At 46.4% G+C, this 21,647-nt stretch overlaps 2 protein-coding genes across 12 annotated transcripts in view; one reads left to right on the plus strand and one right to left on the minus strand.

The window, feature by feature from the left end:
- The window catches only part of LOC142490712 (uncharacterized), a 25,217-nt gene extending 23,324 nt beyond the window's left edge, over positions 1–1,893 (minus strand). The window contains exons 1-2 of the mRNA XM_075593127.1: positions 1,873–1,893; positions 845–956 (exon numbers count right to left, since the gene is read on the minus strand). Coding sequence (XP_075449242.1) covers positions 845–956; positions 1,873–1,893 — 133 coding nt within the window. The remainder of the gene's footprint in view (positions 1–844; positions 957–1,872) is intronic.
- Positions 845–12,491, plus strand: LOC142489550 (nucleoside hydrolase-like). Of its 11 annotated transcripts, XM_075590532.1 has the most exons (7): positions 1,170–1,372; positions 1,405–1,439; positions 1,935–2,130; positions 2,875–3,054; positions 8,085–8,196; positions 9,308–9,444; positions 10,354–12,491. In XM_075590532.1, the coding sequence occupies exons 3-7, from the start codon at positions 1,948–1,950 to the stop codon at positions 10,699–10,701; spliced, it is 960 nt and encodes a 319-aa protein (XP_075446647.1). In that variant the 5' UTR covers positions 1,170–1,372; positions 1,405–1,439; positions 1,935–1,947; the 3' UTR covers positions 10,702–12,491. The 11 variants fall into 11 exon arrangements, with proteins under 11 accessions (XP_075446656.1, XP_075446650.1, XP_075446654.1 ...); XM_075590541.1 differs by lacking the exons at positions 1,170–1,372; positions 1,405–1,439 and adding an exon at positions 845–913; XM_075590535.1 differs by lacking the exons at positions 1,170–1,372; positions 1,405–1,439 and adding an exon at positions 858–1,001.
- Positions 12,492–21,647: the final 9,156 nt, after the last annotated feature.

Genomic DNA, 21,647 nt, shown 5'->3' on the forward strand with positions numbered 1-21,647 from the left:
ATAGCCTCCTAAAATAAAGTGAACCGTATATGCTAAACAATAATATGTATAGTAGACAGCATATACTGGATAATACACTTGGATCACCATGGATGTATAACCCAGGAAATAATCGATATCATTGTGTAATCAATAGAACAGTAACAAACACTTGATAAAATGTAGTCAGATGTAGATACTGTTAATCCAAATGCTGGTAACAAATGAAGTCAGTGATTGAATATTGCCCACAGCACATATAGTATCCTGGGTCTGACCTGTAGTTAATAGTGAAAACAGCATTGGAAGTGATCGCTACTGTTGCTTGTAACAAATATTTCAAATCGATAAAAAAAAACTCCCTCTTAATGCACCTATACATATGATAGCACACTGTGTTAAGAATGGAGATACAAAGAAGCAGTCAATTTAACTGTGTGTCGGTGTAGTGTCATTACACTTGCTGCATATAGTAAAGAGCAGCTCCGACTTCAGTATAGATGCTAAGTGTATCCACCGGTGTCGCGGAGTGACGTCACCCCGTGACGTCATCCAATGAGCTTTTTACTTTGATACACCTTGGGCAATTCTTTTGCACAAACTTTGCCCCAGTTTTGCAGCTGGGAGACTAGTAAATGACCACCAAATAGTTACTTGTGGTCTGACACAGCGGCGGAGGTGTCTCACTGGGGCCGGTATGTCAGACCCTGTATGAGGTGTTTTCCTACATTGAACAAAGTCTCAGAAAGAAACAATCTAAAAGATTGTTATTTTACTGCTTTGAAATGTGCTTTACTATGTCTGGGACAGCCCTTCTCTCCTGTGTCTGACGTCACCATACTGTTGCTAAGTGACAGACATGTACCGTTGACCTCGCGTTCCCCTCCCCGCCGTGGTAGTTGAGCGGCACGTGAAGTCAGAGTCTCGCGCTCCGGTGAGCGGTCTGGGAATCGGAGTCTCGCGCTCCGGTGAGCGGTCTGGGAGTCAGTCTCACGCTCTGGTAATCAGAGTCTCGCGCTCCGGTGAGCGGTCTGGGAGTCAGTCTCGCGCTCCGGTAATCAGAGTCTCGCGCTCCGGTGAGCGGTCTGGGAGTCAGTCTCGCGCTCCGGTAATCAGAGTCTCGCGCTCCGGTAATCAGAGTCTCGCGCTCCGGTGAGCGGTCTGGGAGTCAGTCTCGCGCTCCGGTAATCAGAGTCTCGCGCTCCGGTAATCAGAGTCTCGCGCTCCGGTGAGCGGTCTGGGAATCGGAGTCTCGCGCTCCGGTGAGCGGTCTGGGAATCGGAGTCTCGCGCTCCGGTGAGCGGTCTGGGAATCGGAGTCTCGCGCTCCGGTGAGCGGTCTGGGAATCGGAGTCTCGCGCTCCGGTGAGCGGTCTGGGAATCAGAGTCCCGCACTCCGGTGAGCGGTCTGGGAATCAGTCCCGCGCTCCGGTGAGCTGTTTGGAGTCCGGCAGGCACGTGGTAAGAACGGAGCGTCCGGTCCCAACCCCAGGGCAGCAGCCCACCGGGGAGTGAACCGTGTTAATCCTCCCGCGCTTTCTGTGTCAGTGCACCGGTGTGAGACTGGCAACATATCCTAATAATAAGTAGCGTGCAAAGACATGGCAGTTTGCTGTTAGTCTCACACGGTCCTTATCTTAATATCTCGGGTAGGGAAGGGGTTTCGCTAAAGTGGTTGCATCACTGTGCACTGCCCTTGATGCATTGTTGCACAGTCTCTCACTCTGGATTTCATACTTGTATAAGACCTGATCTTTTCACGTGGGTTAGCAATGATTCTGTTCATGTGTTTTCTATTTATACAGGTGGAATGAGGAAAAAAAACCCATAAATAGTGCTGCTTTTTATTCAACCTGCAAATAGTTTGGCATTGTAGAAACTAATTGTACCTCACAGAGTTGTTCTTCAGGTTCATGTAACACGTTACCTGCCAGGGCTCATGCGTCTCTCTTTCAGGAGTTTGGACAGGATGACCAAGAAGTTCCTTGTGGTTGACTTGGACTGTGGTGTGGATGATGCTCAGGCCCTGATGATGGCCCTGGCTGCCCCCAATGTGGAAATCCTTGGGATCACGTGCTGTCATGGGAACACCACTGTAAAAAATGTGTGCCGGAACGTGCTGCGGGTCCTACAAGTGTGCGACAGGCTGGAGGTGATTGCGGTTATTTGTAGGAAACGGGACTAGTCACCCGCACCGAAATTCTCATTTACAGTTGTCAAAAGTATTTTAAGTACTTTTTTTAAAATTTTATTTTATTTATGAAAATATTGTGCACAAATGCATTCATTTTAAAGCCTGTTGAACATTGGAGAAAGCTCTTTTGACTACATTGTATTGTGCATTAATGGTATGGTTATGCTATAAAACAGAAACGGATGGTTTTCTCTAAGGCGCCGTCCATGCTGCCGCTCACAGTGCCTTAAGGCAATGATCGCGCCCATAGACCGCACGTGTGCGTCAGCAGCAGGGGGCGCGAGGAATCCGTTCAATCTGATTCCTCAGTGCGACGGCCAGGTCACAGGAGCGGTTTGCCCAATGAGGGCGAACCAGCTCCGAGACGCCCCTGGACATGCCACCCACGGCGCGTCTAGCATGACCAAAAACCATGACGTCACGTGCGCACGCCTCTGCGCGGTCTTCGGCAGCATGGACGCAGCCTTAGGAATGGACTACGTTTTTACGTAGCAGTACGTCGACTTTGTGAACTGGCACAAAAAAAAGAAAGTGTTCCACAAAACATAAAGCCTGATTCAAATCTTACTGTAATATAACAAAATAAAAAATTCCGCACGCTGCAACGCCTCTTGCACTCAAGGGTTAATGAAATACTTTTCCCCTCACTTGCATGTTCAGCATGTAAGGTGTGTGCGCACTGATCATGGTTGTGCCCTACAGATTCCAGTGTATGAAGGTGCATATAGGTCGCTCCTTGGACAGGCCATCCACGCCGACTCTTATCACGGCAGTGATGGTTTAGGAGAGGTTCCTGACCCAGGCGCGCCCGGGCTGGACTGCTTACAGAAGGAGCATGCCGTTGTTGCAATGTTGAGAATCTTCAGTGAGCACCCTGGGCAGGTGAGAGAATCCTGTGTGCATGGTCATTTACTTGTTCAGTACCAGTCATGTGTCCAATGCAAGGGTAATATGTTTCTCTGTAGACCTGTATTTTTAAAAACCATTTGATAATGAATTTAAAATGCTTGAATCCACTGCTGACCACCTTCACTCAGATGTAAAACACATTTTTGGATTGGGGAAATGAATCTAGCATATGTAGAATTAAACAGACGGCAGAAGCCCAATGCTACATCCAACATGACAGAAATACACAGTAAAATACTTATATATTCTCTTGAAAAAGGGTCATTTTGTTTAACCCTTTGGCCAAAGCATTGTAAGCTTGTGAGCCACGACAAGGCAGACACCTGTTCGCAAGTCCTAACACTACCAGATAAAATACTAATATATCTCTATAAGAATTAAAATTCTCATTTACCTCTATTAGGAGGGAGAAAGACCACAGTGGATCTATATCCAGTAGAATGAAAGGACCTACTAACTTGGGGAGGGGCGGGCTTAAAACCTGGGAAGGAGGAGCCACTAACCTCCAACAGCTGAGACTAGGTTAACAAAAACACACAAAACCCCAGCAAGCTCTTTTTGGGAACCCCTGAGCCCCCACAAAATATATACAGCTCAACCCCGTTATACCGCGGTCCTCAGGGCCACCCGATCCGACCGCGCCAGAACCGGGGTCGCGCTGAGGAAAAAAAATGGCTGCCGCGCGCCCGATCGAAAGGGAAGAGGTGGCCGGAAGCCCTACACGTCCCCCAGCAGCCACCAGGCCCGCCAACAGCGGCCCTCCGAGTCCAGCCGCAGCCTGCTCCTTACCTCCCCCCGCCCCCACCACCAGCATCCACCTCCTCCCCCCCGAGGCCCCCACACCTACCCGCCCGCCGCATCCAGACACCCTCCGCGCCCGCCCTCCACTCCACGGCATAATCAGTTTTGGGCCTAGCCCACGCAGCCCTCCGAGCCACAGCCTGCTCCTCACTCGACCCCCCCCCCCCTTGCATCCACACGGTCCCCCCTACATTCACCCCCCTCCACCCAACCGGCATTACCACCCCCCTCCCCCCAGGCATCCACCTTCCCCCCAGGCATCCACCTTCTCCCCCTCCAGGCCCCCACACCTACCGGCCCGGCATCCAGAGACCCTCCGCTCCTGCCCTCTGACACACCACTCCTATGCGGCACAACCAGTTTTGGGCCTAGCCCACGCGGTCCTCCGAGTCCCAGCCTGCTCCTCACTCACTCACCCCCCCTACCGGCATCCACACCACCCCCCTCCTCCTCCTCCTCCCGATGCCAGCTCCGCTCCGATCTCAGCTGCCGACACCAAAGGTAGGGAGTGGGAGGGGGGGGGGGTGAGTGTGCAGTGTGCAAAAAAAATGTAAAAAATTTTTTTTTTTAAATTCGGGGTCCATGCTCAAACCGCGTTTATAGCGGATCGCGCTATAACGGGGTTGAGCTGTATGTATTTAAGTGTCATATGTAGAATTAAAGCTGCACAGCAATGACTGCATTTAATCAGACACCAGGATGTTAATTTTTTTTATTAAATATATATATATATATATATAGCACACCTGTGATCACGTGACTTGTATATGCGACTAGGGTTAATACACACCGCTATCTAGCTTACTCACTTTTCACCCCCACAGGATGCCTCAAATGAGTACTATCCATCACAATATATATCTTAAAACTCTGCCTCCACGAAGGATACAAAAAAGGTCTAATCACCAGGATCCTTTTCCAGTTTACTAAGAAAAATATGTAATTGGCACACAGTCTTCAAAGCTTGCAGATTTCAATTCAAGCACAAATACAAACTTATTACAGTTTCGATTTCATTTGCAAAATAGTACAGAGCTTAGTTTACTGGAAAAAAAGAATGTTACAATAAATGCAGACCGTTTTATCGAATAATAGGATAAAATAAACTGAATCCCCTAATATACAATACTGCACATATTAGGGCCTTGAGGTGACAATATGAGATTTCCTGTGTCGGCATTGACACTCCCTTAGGCTACGCTTATCGTGACGACGACAGCGACGCCGCAGCAAAACAAATGCATTGCCACTGTCGCGTGCGCTTATAGTAAGCACGACGCAACGGATTGGTCGCGATCACTAGAAGTCATCTCTCTCTGAGTTTCCAGCGACCGTCGCCTGACCGTTGCCACTATAAGCATAGATTTAGGCTAAGGCTGAGTCCCTGCTGGCGCTGAGCGCGCTCATGCTTGGAGAGCGCTCCCAGCATGATCGCCGGGTGTCCTGCATTTACACGAGGGTGGAGGGCATTGCAAGTAGTTGAGCGTGCTGGAAAGTTAGATTTTTTTTTTTGGTACATAAGCACAGAGCGCGGGTGTGCGTGTGCACGAGCACGCGCACAGCGTGAGCAGAAACTTACATATATCTATATATGTAAGTAACCGCTGCAAGAGCCGCCCGCTCAGCGCTAGCGGGGATGCAGCCTAAGGATGCATGGTGGCGCATGCACAGCTCAAAACAGCGGTCTGTAGGCAGCGTTCGTAGGTGCGGGGGCCACTTGCCTCCCTCTGTCTCAAGTACCAACATTTGATTATAAGCTATTTTTGGTAGTGACTGCAAAATTAGTATATACCGGTCTGCAGAGTAAAAATATTCAGTATATTTTAACCACAATACATCATATAGTCAGTTGGTATATAAGTGCTTTGCCTGCTTGGGATAATGAAAGACTTGTCGGTAAAATACAGGCAACCGTGTATAATATGGCATTTTATTGCGGTTCATAGACTGCTCTATACAGTATTTATAAAACTCTAAAATTAGAACGCAAACACACCTATCCCAGCCCTGCAGGGTAAAATAAGTAATCTTCTGTGATAAACATTACCAGTTATACAAGTACTGCCAGAGGCAAAAATATCCAAATGTAAGCCTCTTAGATTTCTCTTAAATGAACATATTCGAACCTTCTTGGTTACATCTATGTCCGTGTATACATCAATAAAGTACGTTCAATTTATCAGGATTTGCATTGTCATGTCCCTTCACAAATGATGCATCCTCTCTGCCTCTGATTTGGCTCCCGGCGCACCATGTGACCGCGTCGCAGCACGGGAATACAATCCAGTTGTATCCCCTGCTGGCTGACGCGCCATAGCACAAAGAGGGCCAGGAAGCGAGGAGACACCGGGGCCTGCTAGTGACGAGGTAAGGGATTGGTGTGAGGCGTGCACGCCACCATAACCAGTAGGGACCTAGCCTTAGTTGCGTGATTTTCAATCCATCTCCAGTGACACCTTTTATGGTTGAAGGAGGAAAAAAAGTTTTGCTTTCTGATGAAAAGATGCCTGAATAGAGCAAATGTCCCATATCTTTAGCCCCGTAATTCCTAGAATATTGTAATGTAACTCATCGCGTTCTGGTGAATTTGCTACATTTAAAGAGATTATCTTTGAGGGGATTAATTCTAAGTATGAGACACAAACAAATATCTGGCCTTTGCAGCCTCAATCATTGTTTAGCATAATTTAATTTCTCTGATCGCAAATGTTACATAGCTATATTTGTCATTCTTGTGATTAATATCAGATCTGTGATTATTTAATTATTTAGCAAACTCCACATAGTCATGTGGAATATCTTCTTGGCCACACTGGCATTTCCAGAACTGTTTAGGAATCTCTTTAAAGTTCTATTAAATGGTTTCTTGTTTATTTGTACTGTTATGAGTTGTGACTGCTCAATTTCCTAAATCAGACATTGGCTCCAGATAACCTCACTTCTAGACAAACCCAGAAAAAGAATTCCTTGTATTTTGAAGATGTAATTTGCAACTCAAATTACCTGTGGTGTATCAGATTATTACAATTCTTAATATTTTCTGGCTTTATCATGACCATATGCATTTAAAAAAATGGTGAACAGCAAAGCAGAAAAACTTAGATATGAGAACGAAACTCTCAGTCTAAAGTAAACACTATTATACATATGTGTAGTACTGCAGTGTATACACAAGAAAATTTGGGGACACAAATCTCAGAGGTAAATAATCGGTATGTGTGGCAAAGAAGAAAATTGGGAAACATCCAAACAAACAAAGTATATCTCTATTTACACTTGCCTTTCAGATTTAAAAGACTGATGTACACAGAGCTCTACTTTACTCTAACCCTGTGGGGCTTTTATTTATGTTTTGTACTGCAGTTTATGCATTACCGGAGCATCAAATATATTTTGTTTAACAGCCTGCTCATTGTCTCCCACCTTTTCCCCCTAAATAAAATGTAACATTTTTATCATCTGTTTTTACGTTTTTAGTTATTTGATTTATTTGTTAAAGTTCTAAATAAAATTGTAATAATGAAACTTTTATTTTTTACCCTGTCTCCATACAACTGTAATAATCCCACCTAAAATGAATCTATATTTTTATCACATGAGAACCAGGGGTTTCATCTGGAGCTGAGCTGCACTCCCCGAAGTATTTACCGGTTTAGTTACTGGTTTTTGAAACTGAGCATTTAAATGGATCCAATAGCAAACTGCCACAGCTAGAGTTGCAGTTTCCTACTTGCCCCGAAACCAGCGAGGTTTGATGGCCATTTTGAACTCCCAAAAGGGGAGGAACATGCCAATATCTACCCTAATTAAGTATTTAATGGGTCGCCTAAAAAAAAAGGTTCAGCTCCAGGGGACTACTTGACTTCAATGCTGTTAAAAATATATATCTATATCAGTAAAAAATAAATACGTTTTAAAAACAAGCTGCCTGTATTGCTGCTTTAAGTTATCACCCGAAACACATTGGCTTGTGTTCTTCAGAAGTTTGAAATGCACTTGTAAACAAATGACAGGTTAACATTAAAATGCATGTTTCAAGTAATCGCGTCCTGCAACATACACTAGTGGTCTCTAAGACTAATCTTAGATGGATTTCTTATAGAGTTCGCGGCATGTGTAAGTTTAACTTGGTGCTGCACCGACATGTTAAAATGCAATCTAGCAATGTGTTTAATAGTTTGTTTGTTTCTAACATACTGCAGGTCTCCCTGGTTGCAACAGGTCCTTTGACTAACCTCGCTTTAGCTGTGAACATGGACCCGACCTTTCCCCAGAAGATTAAAAGTCTTTTTATCATGGGAGGCAACATGGAGTGTAAGTAGTAGGGATGGAGAAATCCTGGTCACTTAACATTTTCCCCCTGGCACCTGTGCTGTGCACAGTGATGACTGACCTGTCAATCACCGCTGCTACTGGTAACAAGGCTCCTCAGTGACATCAAAGCCGGATTTGGCGCACTGGGGATTGGCAGCAGTGGTGATTGAGAGGTTAAGTCATTGGGTGCCGCCCAGTGAGGGGAGCGGGAGGCAGAGGCAATGTGAGGGCTGGGGGCGGAGCTAGTCTCAGCCCTCCTGTACTCTGCCCACTTCTGCTCTCAATACACACAGTGGCAGATGGGAAGGGGTGTGGGGGTGTCACACACACACACACACACACAGAGTTGCCGACAGGTGGGGAGCAGGGGGTAGCTGGACTGCCCCTTCTGCTTGCCTAACAAAACGCTGGCTGCTCAAGTATTTAATATTTTTGTCCACCCTAGTAATTGGACAAAAAAGTCGTTAGTTTTTTTAATTCAGCTTTTTTGTATTTTTAACCTCTTTTCTGTAAGAATGACATGCACGGTTAAAAATGCATTTAAGGTCCTTTTGAGTTACAGTAAGTACAGGCATACCCCGCTTTAAGGACACTCCACTTTAAGTACACTCGCGAGTAAGTACATTTCGCTCAATAGGCAAACAGCAGCTCGCGCATGCGCCTGTCTGCACGTCCTGAACAGCAATACCGGCTCCCTACCTGTACCGAAGCTGTGCGCAAGCGTGGAGACTATAGAGCCTGTTACACATGCGTTATTTACATCAGTTATGCACGAATATGACGATTGCAGTACAGTACGTGCATCAAAAGTGGGAAAAGGGTAGTGCTTCACTTTAAGTACATTTTCACTTTACATACATGCTCCGGTCCCATTGCGTACGTTAATGCGGGGTATGCCTGTATAGCTTTCCTCTCAATATCTTGAACAGGTTAGGAAATATAATGTACCTTATATCTTAGCCACCACAGTGAGTATGTACGTACTGCCTCAAAAGTGATTTCCGTTGTCATTCATATGGCTTTTGTACATGAATTAGAGGATGGGTAATATATAGATGTACAAAGAAAGTCTGACAAAGCACGGTGCTGAACAGCTTGTACTCTTACTTAGCCAGGGGGAACGTCACAGTTTGTGGGGAATTCAACTTTGCCTGTGATCCAGAAGCTGCTCACATTGTTCTGAATACCTTTGATTGCCCTACTTACATCGCCACCTGGGAATTCACTTGTCGTAGCAAAGTTCCTTGGGTAAGAACCGAACACTTCTTATTAATGGAAATATATGTATATTATATTAGTGATTAATGTGGGATAAATTAAAACGTGACTGCTGGTATGCTTTACAAATCAGATGTCATCGTCCCCCTATAAAAATAAAGAAAATACAATTTCCTGATTTACAGGGAATGTTATCATGGTGACCGAATAATCTTGCCCAATTATTGAAGTCTGTATTCTTTTAAGAGAGCCACTTTGGGAAATCATCACACATTGTGTGGTCTTCAAGTCATTTGTACTGCCTTCAATACAAATGAGTGAGTGACATTTTTGAACAGATTGGTTTTTTTTTTTTGTTTATTTCTTTGCAGATTTAGTAACTTACTGTAGAATGAACACACTAAAAGACCTGTCTTAGCCCTGCCCCAGACCCACCCCCTCCCTATTTGTAAACATTTTGCAACCAGTTTCTTGCATAGGAAGAAATCTTGGCTAGCTGAAGACACTATAACTAGACCGTTTCAGGTGCACCAGAGTAGAAATGGCATTTTCAAATATTATATAATTATTATTTATTTTTTTAATAAAATCTTTGAAATTTCACTGCATTGTTAATATTTTAGGCAGCTCCTATCCTACATGTACTGGAAGTATGAAAGTGATGATAATTAGGAGAAGGACATATCCCTGCCTCCAACAGATTGTAATCGAAGAATGTTCTGGTCCGTAAATGGCAGAAAGGGATCAATTAAATTACTATATATTGTTTTTAACTTCATCCTTTTAAAAATACTGTATATATTTTAAATTGTGCTTAATAAGTGAAAAATTAAATAATACAAAAAAAAGTGATACGAGGCTTAATTCGGTATTGAAGTTACTGTGTAGTAGTTGGCAACATAATGACATTTGTATTTCCTGCCTACTTCACCCTTTTAGGCTTTTTATGAAACATGGATTTACCAGGATACCAGGAAGGCAGAATTCATGAGGAAAATCTCCGCTTACTCTGAAGAGTTCATTAAACGTTGCTCGAATAACCCAGGGGAAATTTCGACTACTGGATTTGTGTCCTGTGACTCCTATGCTATGGCAGCTGCTATAGATGAGAGCTTTGTCACAGATGCCATAAAGTGCGGAGTGCATGTGGAGCTGAATGGGACGCTAACCCGAGGGATGATGGTACTGGATGTAACAGAAAAGTTACAGAAGAAGCAGAAAGCCGTGGTGATGAACAAATGTGACCTAGAAAAGTTCAAATGTCTATTAATGGCAGCATTGAAATAAGTGTCTGTGGCAGAGGCAGGAAGAATGTTTTGAGTGTTCAGATCCAAGAAAAGTGAATAATTAAGCCTGTTCAGCTGACTGATGGCTGCAGGCTGCAACAAGAATATGGAGGGAGGGGAGGTGTAAGTGTGATGGGGAAAGAGGGGGGAGGGGTGAGAGTTTGCTATATCGGTTAACCACACATACTGTACGTGTGGTTATGATTTGTGCTCATTTGTATATCACTTTTAGAAACGTCTGTTATAAAGCTAAGCTTTTGTATGGGGGTGAAATTGAGTTACCATTCCATTATTTGCTTTAGTTTTATACTGAGTTACTATTAATGCAACAGTAATTTTAGATTAATGTCACATTCAATTGGCTAATGGAGCATAGTGAATCTGGGTTTGAGAGAGTCCAGTCAAATGTTAACGTATGATTACAGACATCCAGTGCTTTGAAACAATAATTACACTGACTGTCCTCAAGAACTAGAGGAATGAACTGTTATGAAGGAGTCTGCTCTGCGTTCTTTCTATTGGTAAAAGCCAAGCTTCAACCTAGGACATTTTTGTCAGTCTTGAGAGAATGAACTCTGGAGGCAGACAATAGAATACAATGTGGCACATGCATCAAATGCCAGTTACGTGTTATTGCACCCCATTCCTGAATTAACCCCCGTTGACTTGAATAGTCCACCTCGGAACAGGTGTAATAATCTGTACTGGCACTTGATGCATGCAGACACAAACTTCTGCTTTGTATTATCTGTTCTCGTTTTAAAAGCAGTGTGTGCAGTTGGGTCCTTGTCGCATGGACATTTATGGTGTATGTGGTGTATTGGATAGTACTTTTGTGACATCCGAAACTTTTTGTATTCACTCACTCTGGACTTTTGGAAAAACTACAGTAACCACATCATGATACTGATGTCGTTTAACAATACTTGTTTTTAAGTCAAAGGTGCAGCCATTCATGCCATTTGATAGAACATTATATCTAGGTAATTGATTCTTTATTTTGTTTGATGTCTAGAGCGGGTGCACAAAACTTTTGTCCTGCGTTTCCCTGCCTGTTCTCCCCCACTGCTCCTGCCCCCCCCCCCTTACCTAGTTTGAAGCGTCAAATGATGCCGCATTGCCATGGCAAATTATGCCGCTGGGTGATGTCACGTGGCCCGCGGTGTAATTTGACACTGTGCTGCCTTAGCGATGCATCACACAAGGACTGAGTCACAGTAAGGGAAGTTACAGAGGCCTCGCATGGTCCCCCGGCATTTAATTTAAAGACCTTGAGGAAGAACCCAGGGCCTCTGCAACTGCCACGCCCCCCCAGTTTGTGCACCCCTGTTCTAGAACATAGTTGTGAAAGCCAAATGTATATGGTCTGTTTGGTAATCACAAAATAATGCACACATACTGTACTAGTAGAACAGTTACATCTCCCAGTACAGTTGCTAGTGTACAAATATAACAAGACTACTGCACTCCAATTAAAATTGTATTTATACAATAAGCATTATATGGAAAGACAAGTACTGATGTTTCGGTCCCAAGCGGTTCATGTACCTCATGTGGATGTAGAGACCAACCTTGTCAACGCAAGTGTATACCAACGTGATTTAAAGGGGTAGTGTACTAACGGCACAGAAACAAAACAGGGTGCAAAACTAAACATTTTAGTTGCACATTTTTGGGGGGTGCATAATATGTGAATAAGAAATGCCATTTTCTGCAACCTTTTTGTAATATTTTCATATCAGTGCATTATTTTGTCAACTAATTTGCCTTGAATAAAAAAAGTACACCGTATTCAGCAAGATATATCACACGTTACACACAGTTTGTTAAATAAGTGACATTCCGCTCTAGTTTGTATTTGCTTTACAAGTGAAATGCCTGTAACGTTCAATTTCCCTCCAGTCTGAAAGAGCTGATTATTTAAGTTTTAATAACATAGGATTGAAGCATGAGTTCTCTAGAGCTGAACCACATTCATTTCAGGTCCGGGGACCCCTCCTTACCGATGTACAGTACAGGCCTCTATCGGGTGCCGGTATCTCCTGCAAGTTTTAATGTCCCGCATCATATCCCAAGTGACCGGGACATTTAAACGTGCAGGAGATACTGTGGCCTGTACCTTGGGAAGCAGGTGGGTCCCCGGACCTGAAAGTAATGCTATTCAGATACGGAGACCCCCTGCTTCAATCCTATGTTTAATAAAATGGAAATAAAAGCAGAGCTTCATTACCTAACTGCTAAGGTAATGAAGGGGTTAACCCCAGTTCCCGCTTTTGTTGGTGGTAGAAGGGGTGGGTTTGGCCTCGGCCAGGGTGGCGCTGAACGGGTGGGCGTGCTCACGCTGGCCACGATGAAACACATTGCGGCAATGTGTGTGACCAGCGTGAGCATGCAAATTTGATTTTGCTGCTATCAAGCGCGTCACGTGAGCAGTTCGCCCAATGAGGGCGAACCAGCTCCGTGACGTCATGGCCCTGCCCCCAGGCGAGCGCCCGCTTAGCCGGCCCTGAATCGCCCGGCCGAGCAGGGCGCAGCGCACCCGTTCCCTGCCTGCCTGAGGCCTAAAGATTGTAGTTGCCCCAGGGTGGGTGGTTAGGTCTCTCTCGAGTGTTGTGGGAGGGGTTATGGCTAATGGCGCTTTCGCCCATTCAAATATACAATACTACACATTAAAATACAATACTATAAAAAAAAAATAGCCATTTAATCCATTAATTGTCACTGTGGTTAGCTATGCCCTTAACGGGGGGCAAAGATAGCCACGTTGACAATCAATGGGCACCATATTGCCTACCCTCTCAACTCCAAAAAATCCCCCCGCCACCACACACATAGGCTACAGTGTATATCTGGCTAATAGCACTTTTCCTATTCAAAATCCACAGCTAGCTACCGCATAGTAAATAAAAGTTGTACTTGCCACTGACAGGCTGAAGCCTGTCGTTGTCCTCGTTGGCACCAACCGTTACATTAAAACACTAGCTACTGGCCAATAACCCCTTAATTACCTTAGCGGGTAGTAACCCCCCTCACTACCCACACGGGTGGCCAAACCACCCTCCCCGGGGCAACAACTGAAACTGGTTTCAGTCCTACCTATCAGGTAGATCCAAACATGTGTCCATCTCAGGCTCTAACTCCAACCTCTGAAAAAAACTGTGTACAAGCTCAAAGAGTGACGGTCAGTGCTGCTGGCAGCAGCCATAAATCATAAACAGTTCATTCAATCATTGGAGTTGACACTGGATAGTGCGGGTTTAAAGGGTACACATTAACAGTGTAAGGTAACAGGGAAAGCAAGGAGGGCTTAACGGAACACTTAGGGGACACAACGTGAGAAAGCAACTCACTCAGTCTACCTTGGTTCACCCCGGCTGCGCCCGGTGTGGAGTACACGTTACTCACAATCGATCACCGCCTGGCTCCCTGGAAATCCAATGTAGCCCCGACGTGTAGAGACGTCTCCCTGGGACATCCGGTGGTGGTTGTAGATCCTCTCACAGTAACAGGATACACAGACAAAGATCCATATCCATCCGCTCCATGAAAAAAAGTAGGACTCACCAGCAGGAGAATTAAAACCTAATTTATTAAACTACATAAAAAAAACAAACAGTACAAAGTACTCTCCCACGCATTTCACGCCCACTATGGCGCTTGTTTATTTTGTTTTTTATGTAGTTTAATAAATTAGGTTTTAATTCTCCTGCATGTGAGTCCTACTTTTTTTCATGGAGCGGATGGATATGGATCTTTATCTGTGTATCCTCTAACTCCAACCCCCTGAATATCACCTATGGTGTCCCGCAAGGCTCTGTTCTGGGGCCCATACTCTTCTCAGTGTTCATCAATGATCTTCCCACGGCTTGTCAGGAAGTTTCAATGTCCTGGAACTAGATTCCATATTCCTCTGTCTCCCCTTTCAGTTTATGGGATTCATTTCTCCCTTGTTCAGTTGGCTGTTATTTCCCCTGTCCCAGCAGCTTGCTGTATGAGAACATGCAACATTATTGCTACATGTTGTTGTTTCCTTAGACATTTCAGTGAGTTGCTATAGCAACCCCAGCCTTTCTCTCAAATGGGCTAGTCTGCTTTCTCCCCCTCTGCCCTGCCCACAGATGGTCTGTCCCCAGGCTATCTTGCTACCCAGAATACATTGGGACTTCCTTTTCCACTTCTACACTGGCTGAGTGAGTACCCCTCCTGTAAATTGCTCCAGTGGCAGGGCCGAATCCTTTTCACCTGCCCTTAACTACAAAGCACCCACAGAGAGACATTATTCAAACACCAACATCTCTTCCACAAGTGCCTGTCTTTAATGCTGCTTTCCCTAAATAAAGTGAAGAAAAGATACAGGACTTGTTGTGTTTTGGAAAGAGTGCAGAGTTGAACCTATCTGGGCTAATCATCCTACACATGACCCTGGCCTCCAGAATAGTGAAAAGGAAGACTGTGTGTCTTGGAAATATACATACAGGAGCTGCTACTCTAAGACTTTATGCTAACACAGTACAGTCTCTGCACACAGCCTGCAGCAGCCTTTCAAACAGCAAGCAGCTTACACTGCACACAAGCCTGCAACCTCACTCAAGGCAGCAGCACCGCAGTCAGACTACAATATACACAGAACTTTGATTGTCCTTTCTCTGTTTGAGCCACTCTGCACAGCTCCATAGTGAAGAGCTACCATCTCACCTACCCCTGCGCACGTCTCCTGGCTGACGCCACCAAGGGCCACGCCACCGGACACCTGCCAGGACACGGTTCAGAGCCACCGGACACCTGTGAGTACAGCTACCCCTACGCTGAATGCTGCAGGACACCGCTCGGCATCATCTGAGACAGTCGCCCATCACTGACACAGGTAAAAGACCGCACGCCACACGCACTGGCTAAAGGCCTACACACACCTACAGCATGGCATGACTCAGAGCCTCACCTGATATCACACAGGAGAGGGATCACTCAGACACAGAGACCGCTGCACAACTGCAAGAGGCGCAGGCAGACGCAAGGCCTAAACGGACAGTCACACTGACACAGAAGGCCCGCGAAAAATATGAGACTGACATTGAAGCGCACCGCGCTAAATTAGAGTTGGCCTGGGAAACAACCACACTTGGGATATGCAATGTCGCCGGCGCTGGTAACTATATACAACAGCTCGAGCAGGCAATAACTCAATTGAAGATAGATCACTTGCGCTACCAAGCACTGTCACAGGCATATTTCACCTATCTAACAAGAACTAACATGGAAAATAGCCTGCGAGAACGCGACCTGCAAAAGGCGATCGACCTAGAACGTGATGACATCGTGCAGACCGCTATCACGAACGCCCAAAGCGAGAGAAAAGAGCTCCTACTGGAGACCGCCTCACAGCGCTCAAGCACATCCAGACACTCATCAAGGTCAGCAAGATCAGCGCAATCTAACGCGTCCAGCGCAAGCACAAACGCTACCAAGGCGCAAGCCGCCGCCGAGGCCGCACGTGCCAGGGCCGAATATAGTCGGAGGGAGGCAGCCGTAAGAGCAGGAAGAGCGCGCATAGAAGAGGAGGAGCAGACAGCCGCCGCTAATGCCCCAGCCGCTACTGCCGCAGCCACCACGCGTAGGAAAGCCGAAGTCCTAGAAGCAGCCGCGCAACAGGACGGCGGGGAGCAACCGTACAGACGGATAGCCTCAGAGGATCCAGCCCAATGCACTGAAGACTACGTAAGGAGCCTCTTCAGTGTAAACACCAGCGCACCATCTCAACACAGAGGGAGTGACTCCATAGACACCGAAGACTTGCTAGCTCTACGAGGAGAAGATGCTGTTCCTTCAGTGGGACATGCTGCCTGGGATAGCCACAGCCGCAACAGTGATCCACACGCCAGCGCGCACACGGATGCACCACAACGGGCTCGCAATCCAGGTACACCCACACGGGAGAACACAGCCCCTCACACTGACCAGCAGCCATCACGCGTCCATGCCAAGGAAGAGGCGACCGCACGGACCCTCCCAGCAAACTACCTCAGAACGCGACCAACATGCCGATGCCTCAGGCCTGACAGACATAGCCAAGTACATGATCCGGCGTGACCTGGTGCAAACAGGACTCACCAGCTTCGACGACCGCCCTGAGAACTACCGGACGTGGAAGTTCACGTTCAAGGACGCAATCAACAGCTTGGGCTTCTCAGCAAGGGAAGAGCTCAACCTGCTATTCAAGTTCCTGGGGAACGAATCCAGGGAGCACGCGAAGAGACTTCGGGCAGCAAACGCGAACCAACCCCAAGTAGGTCTCGACCTAGTGTGGGAAAGGCTAGAAGAGTGCTACGGTAGCCTCGAAGCAGTCGAGGATTCGCTCTTCAAAAGAGTCGACAGCTTTCCCAAGATCACAACTAAAGACTACTCTTAAGTTACGAGAGCTCGGGGACCTGCTGCAAGAGCTGGAGTTTGCAGGAAAAAGACCATTCCTTAACAGGTCTCAACGTCTTGGACTCAGCTCGTGGAGTGAGACCTATCTTGGAGAAGCTACCCTACAACCTCCAAGAAAGATCGATTTCACAAGGCTCCAAATACAAAACGGAGAAGCAAGTCGCCTACCCCCCTGTGGCAGGACGGCCTGTAGCCGAGGTCAGGGAACAGTCCACACGTGTAGTTTCAGGATAATGAAAAATGTTCAATGGCTTTATTTCTCCATTACAACATAACATGCGGGTACACTGTCCCTTTAAACAAATAAATCCTGCTCCATGTTGGGAGAAAAACTGACTAACACAGCAGACCTATCTAGCAGGCTGGCTGGCTAAACCATAACCAAACCTTCAGAGTCTTTTAAGCAGTCATGAAACAAATGAATCAAATCTTACTTTGGCTGCAGTAAGTAGTGTGCTGTATCCGTCTGTCTAGCAGCACATATATCCATGTGCTCTTGTCTGAGAGCCAGCTACTGCTAGTAACAACATCCTTTTCTACCTTGCCGGCTCTCAGGTGTCAGATTACATCCTGACTACCTAACTTCCACCTGAGTTAACCCTTATGAGTGCTGAGAGGCGTAACTGATAGGAGTTGACTTCACTCTGTCACATACCTCCCCTGTTTGTGTGTGGCTAGTGTCCCACGGCTGAAGCCCGACCCTCCACTCCTTCTCTTGACAAAAAATCAGCATTTCCATGGTCCTTTCCAGGTCTATGCTGAATATCAACAGAGAAGGGTTGGAGGGCCATATACCACCTGGTCAACCTTGAGTTTTCGTCCTTCATGGTATTTAACCACTTCAAGGGCGCATGGTCAGTGACCAGGGTGAAGTGTACTCCGGCGACATAATGTCTCAAGGCCTCAATTGCCCATTTTATAGCGAGGCACTCCTTCTCAATGACGGAATACCTCACTTCCCTTGGGAACAGCTTCCGGCTGATGAACAGTATGGGATGTTCAACACCATCAAATTGCTGGGACAGCACTGCTCCCAGTCCTACCTCTGAGGCATCCGTCTGCATGATGAAGGGCTCTTTAAAATCTGGGCTCCGAAGAGCGGGGCCCTCTGACAGGCACTTTTTAAGCATGTCAAAGACGTCTTGGCACTCCCAAGACCATTTAACTTGGGTCGGGCACTCTTTTTTTTGTCAGATCTGTTAGGCGTGCAGAAATTTCTGAAAAATTGGGGATAAACCGCCGGTAATACCCTGCTAACCCCAAAAGGGAGCGGACCTGTGTCTTTGTCTGTGGGGTGGGGACTTCCTTTATGGCGGCCACCTTGCTAGCTAGTGGCCTTACTATCCCTCCCCCAACGGCATAGCCCAAGTACTTTGTAGTGGATTTACCCAGGGCACATTTTTGGGGATTTGCAGTGAGCCCTGCTTCTCTTAAGGACGTTAGGACTGCCCTTAACCTTTTTATATGCGACTGCCAGTGTCTGCTATAGATGACAATGTCATCCAAGTAGGCCGCGGCATATGCCCTATGGGGTCGTAGTACCTTGTCCATTAACCTTTGGAACGTGGCTGGAGCCCCATGTAACCCAAATGGCATAGTGACGAATTGGTATAGACCGAGAGGGGTGGCAAAGGCAGTTTTGCATTTGGATTCTTCCGCTAGAGGTATCTGCCAATATCCTTTCGTGAGATCTAGGGTGGAGATATACTCTGCTTTACCAAGCGAGTCAAGCAATTCATCCACCCTAGGCATGGGGTATGCATCAAATCTGGATACAGCATTTACCTTTCGCAGATCGACGCAAAACCTCACCTTCCCATCTGGTTTAGGGACCAACACGATAGGGCTACACCATTCGCTGTGGGACTCCTCGATCACGCCCAATTCCAACATGTCTATTATCTCCCTCTCTACCAGGTCTTTTCGGCCCTCTGGCAATCTATAGGGACGGGACCGTACTTTTACGCCAGGTTCTGTCTCAATCCTATGCGACACTAAATCAGTCTGCCCTGGCAGCTCAGAAAAAACATCTGGGAACTGGTCACATACCTCTAGTAGGTCTGACCTTTGTTCCGTTGTTAACTGCCCTCCCATGGGAACCTGATGGTCATTGTACGTACTACCCTTTGGAAGCTGTGGACCCAAATCCGTCTCTCCTTCCCGAGGGTGAATGAACAGCGATCTCATCGTTTTCCAGGGTTTCAGGAGGTTCACGTGGTAGATTTGTTTACCCTTCCTGGACCCTGGTTGAGAGATCTCATAGTTCACCTCCCCGGTGCGGCGGAGAACTTGGAAAGGACCCTGCCACTTCGCAAGGAGTTTATTCTCTGATGTCGGCAGTAGTAGCATCACTTGGTCCCCAGGTTGGAAGACCCTCAAGCGAGCATTTTGGTTGTACTGCCTCTCTTGACGTTCTTGGGCAGATTTGAGGTTTTCCTTAGCAAACCGACCTATTGTATTGTATGTCTTTATTTATATAGCGCCATTAATGTACATAGCGCTTCACAGCAGTAATACATGTGGTAATCCAATAAATAACAGATAATATAAATAACAGATCATGGGAATAAGTGCTTTAGACATTAAGGAAGAGGAGTCCCTGCTCCGAGGAGCTTACAGTCTAATTGGTAGGTAGGGAGAACGTACAGAGACAGTAGGAGGGAGTTCTGGTAAGTGCATCTGCAGGGGGCCAAGCTTTATGTGCCATGTGTTCAGAATAGCCACAGTCCTATTCATATGCTTCTTTAAGCAAGTGTGTCTTAAGGTGGGTCTTAAAGGTGGATAGAGAGGGTGCTAGTCGGGTACTGAGGGGAAGGGCATTCCAGAGGTGAGGGGCAGTCAATGAAAAAGGTTTAAGGCGGGAGAGGGCTTTAGATACAAAGGGGGTAGAAAGAAGACATCCTTGAGAAGAACGCAAGAGTCTGGATGGCGCATAACGAGAAATTAGGGCTGAGATGTAAGGAGGGGCAGAAGAGTGTAAAGCTTTAAAAGTGAGGAGAAGAATGGAGTGTGAGATGCGGGATTTGATCGGAAGCCAGGAGAGGGATTTCATGAGGGGAGATGCTGAGACAGATCTAGGAAAGAGTAGAGTGATTCTGGCAGCAGCGTTAAGGATAGATTGTAGGGGAGACAGGTGAGAGGCAGGAAGGCCGGACAGCAGGAGGTTACAGTAATCAAGACGGGAGAGAATGAGGGCCTGAGTCAGAGTTTTAGCAGTCGAGCAACAGAGGAAAGGGCGTATCTTTGTTATATTGCGGAGGAAAAAGCGACAGGTTTTAGAAATGTTTTGAGTGTGAGGGGCAAATGTGAGAGAGGAGTCGAGTGTGACCCCAAGGCAGCGTGCTTGGGCTACTGGGTGAATGATCGTAGTTCCAACAGTAATGTGGAAGGAGGTAGTAGGGCCAGGTTTGGGAGGAAGTATGAGGAGCTCTGTTTTAGCCATGTTGAGTTTAAGGCGGCGGAGGGCCATCCAGGATGATATAGCAGAGAGACATTCAGAAACTTTGGTTTGTACAGTAGGTGTAAGGTCGGGTGTTGAGAAATATATTTGTGTGTCGTCAGCATAGAGGTGATAATTAAACCCAAAAGATGTTATTAGGTCACCTAGAGAGAGTGTATACAGAGAAAAGAGAAGAGGTCCCAGGACAGAGCCCTGGGGTATCCCCACAGAGAGATCAATAGAGGAGGAGGAGGTATTAGCAGAAGAGACACTGAAAGTACGATGGGAGAGGTAGGATGAGATCCAGGATAGAGCTTTGTTCCGAATGCCAAGAGTATGGAGAATGTGATGGAGAAGAGGGTGGTCCACGGTGTCAAATGCTGCAGAGAGGTCGAGTAATATGAGCAGAGTGTAATGACCTCTGTCTTTGGCAGCATGGAGGTCGTCAGTTATTTTAGTGAGGGCTGTTTCCGTGGAGTGAGCAGTACGGAAGCCAGATTGTAGAGGGTCTAGGAGAGAATAGGTGTTGAGAAAATGGAGCAAGCGAGCGAATACAAGACGTTCAAGGAGTTTAGAGGCAAAAGGCAGGAGGGAGACAGGCCGATAGTTAGAAAGACAGGTAGGGTCAAGCTTGCTGTTTTTGAGTAATGGTATGACTGTTGCATGTTTGAAGGAGGATGGAAAGGTTCCAGAGCAGAGGGAGGAGTTAAAAATGTGCGTGAGCGTAGGGATTATAGTAGGAGCAAGAGGTTTTAGGAGATGGGAGGGAATGGGGTCAAGAGGGCAAGTGGTAGAGGGAGAAGAGGCGATCAACAGCGACACATCCTCCTCTGAGACAGTGGAAAAAGAGTCAAGGAAGGCAGGAGGAGAGTTAGGAAGAGGTGTAGGATGGGAGGAAGAAACAGAGGGGATGTTCTGACGTATGGATTCCACCTTTTCCTTAAAATAGTCAGCAAATTCCTGAGCGGAGATGGAGGAAGGAGAGGCAGCGGAGGGTGGTTTGAGTAGAGTATCAAAGACAGAGAACAGTCGGCGTGGGTTAGACTTGTGCATGTTGATTAGTGAAGAAAAGTAGGCTTGTT

Source organism: Ascaphus truei, chromosome 3 (assembly GCF_040206685.1).
Source record: "Ascaphus truei isolate aAscTru1 chromosome 3, aAscTru1.hap1, whole genome shotgun sequence".
Lineage (NCBI taxonomy): Eukaryota > Metazoa > Chordata > Amphibia > Anura > Ascaphidae > Ascaphus > Ascaphus truei.

Coding starts and splice junctions, on each gene's coding strand:
- LOC142489550 (XM_075590541.1), top strand. CDS start 1,948: ATGACCAAGAAGTTCCTTGTGGTTGACTTGGACTGTGGTGTGGATGAT. Junction 3,055..8,084: donor TCAGTGAGCACCCTGGGCAG/GTGAGAGAATCC, acceptor AACATACTGCAG/GTCTCCCTGGTTGCAACAGG. Junction 9,445..10,353: donor GTCGTAGCAAAGTTCCTTGG/GTAAGAACCGAA, acceptor TCACCCTTTTAG/GCTTTTTATGAAACATGGAT.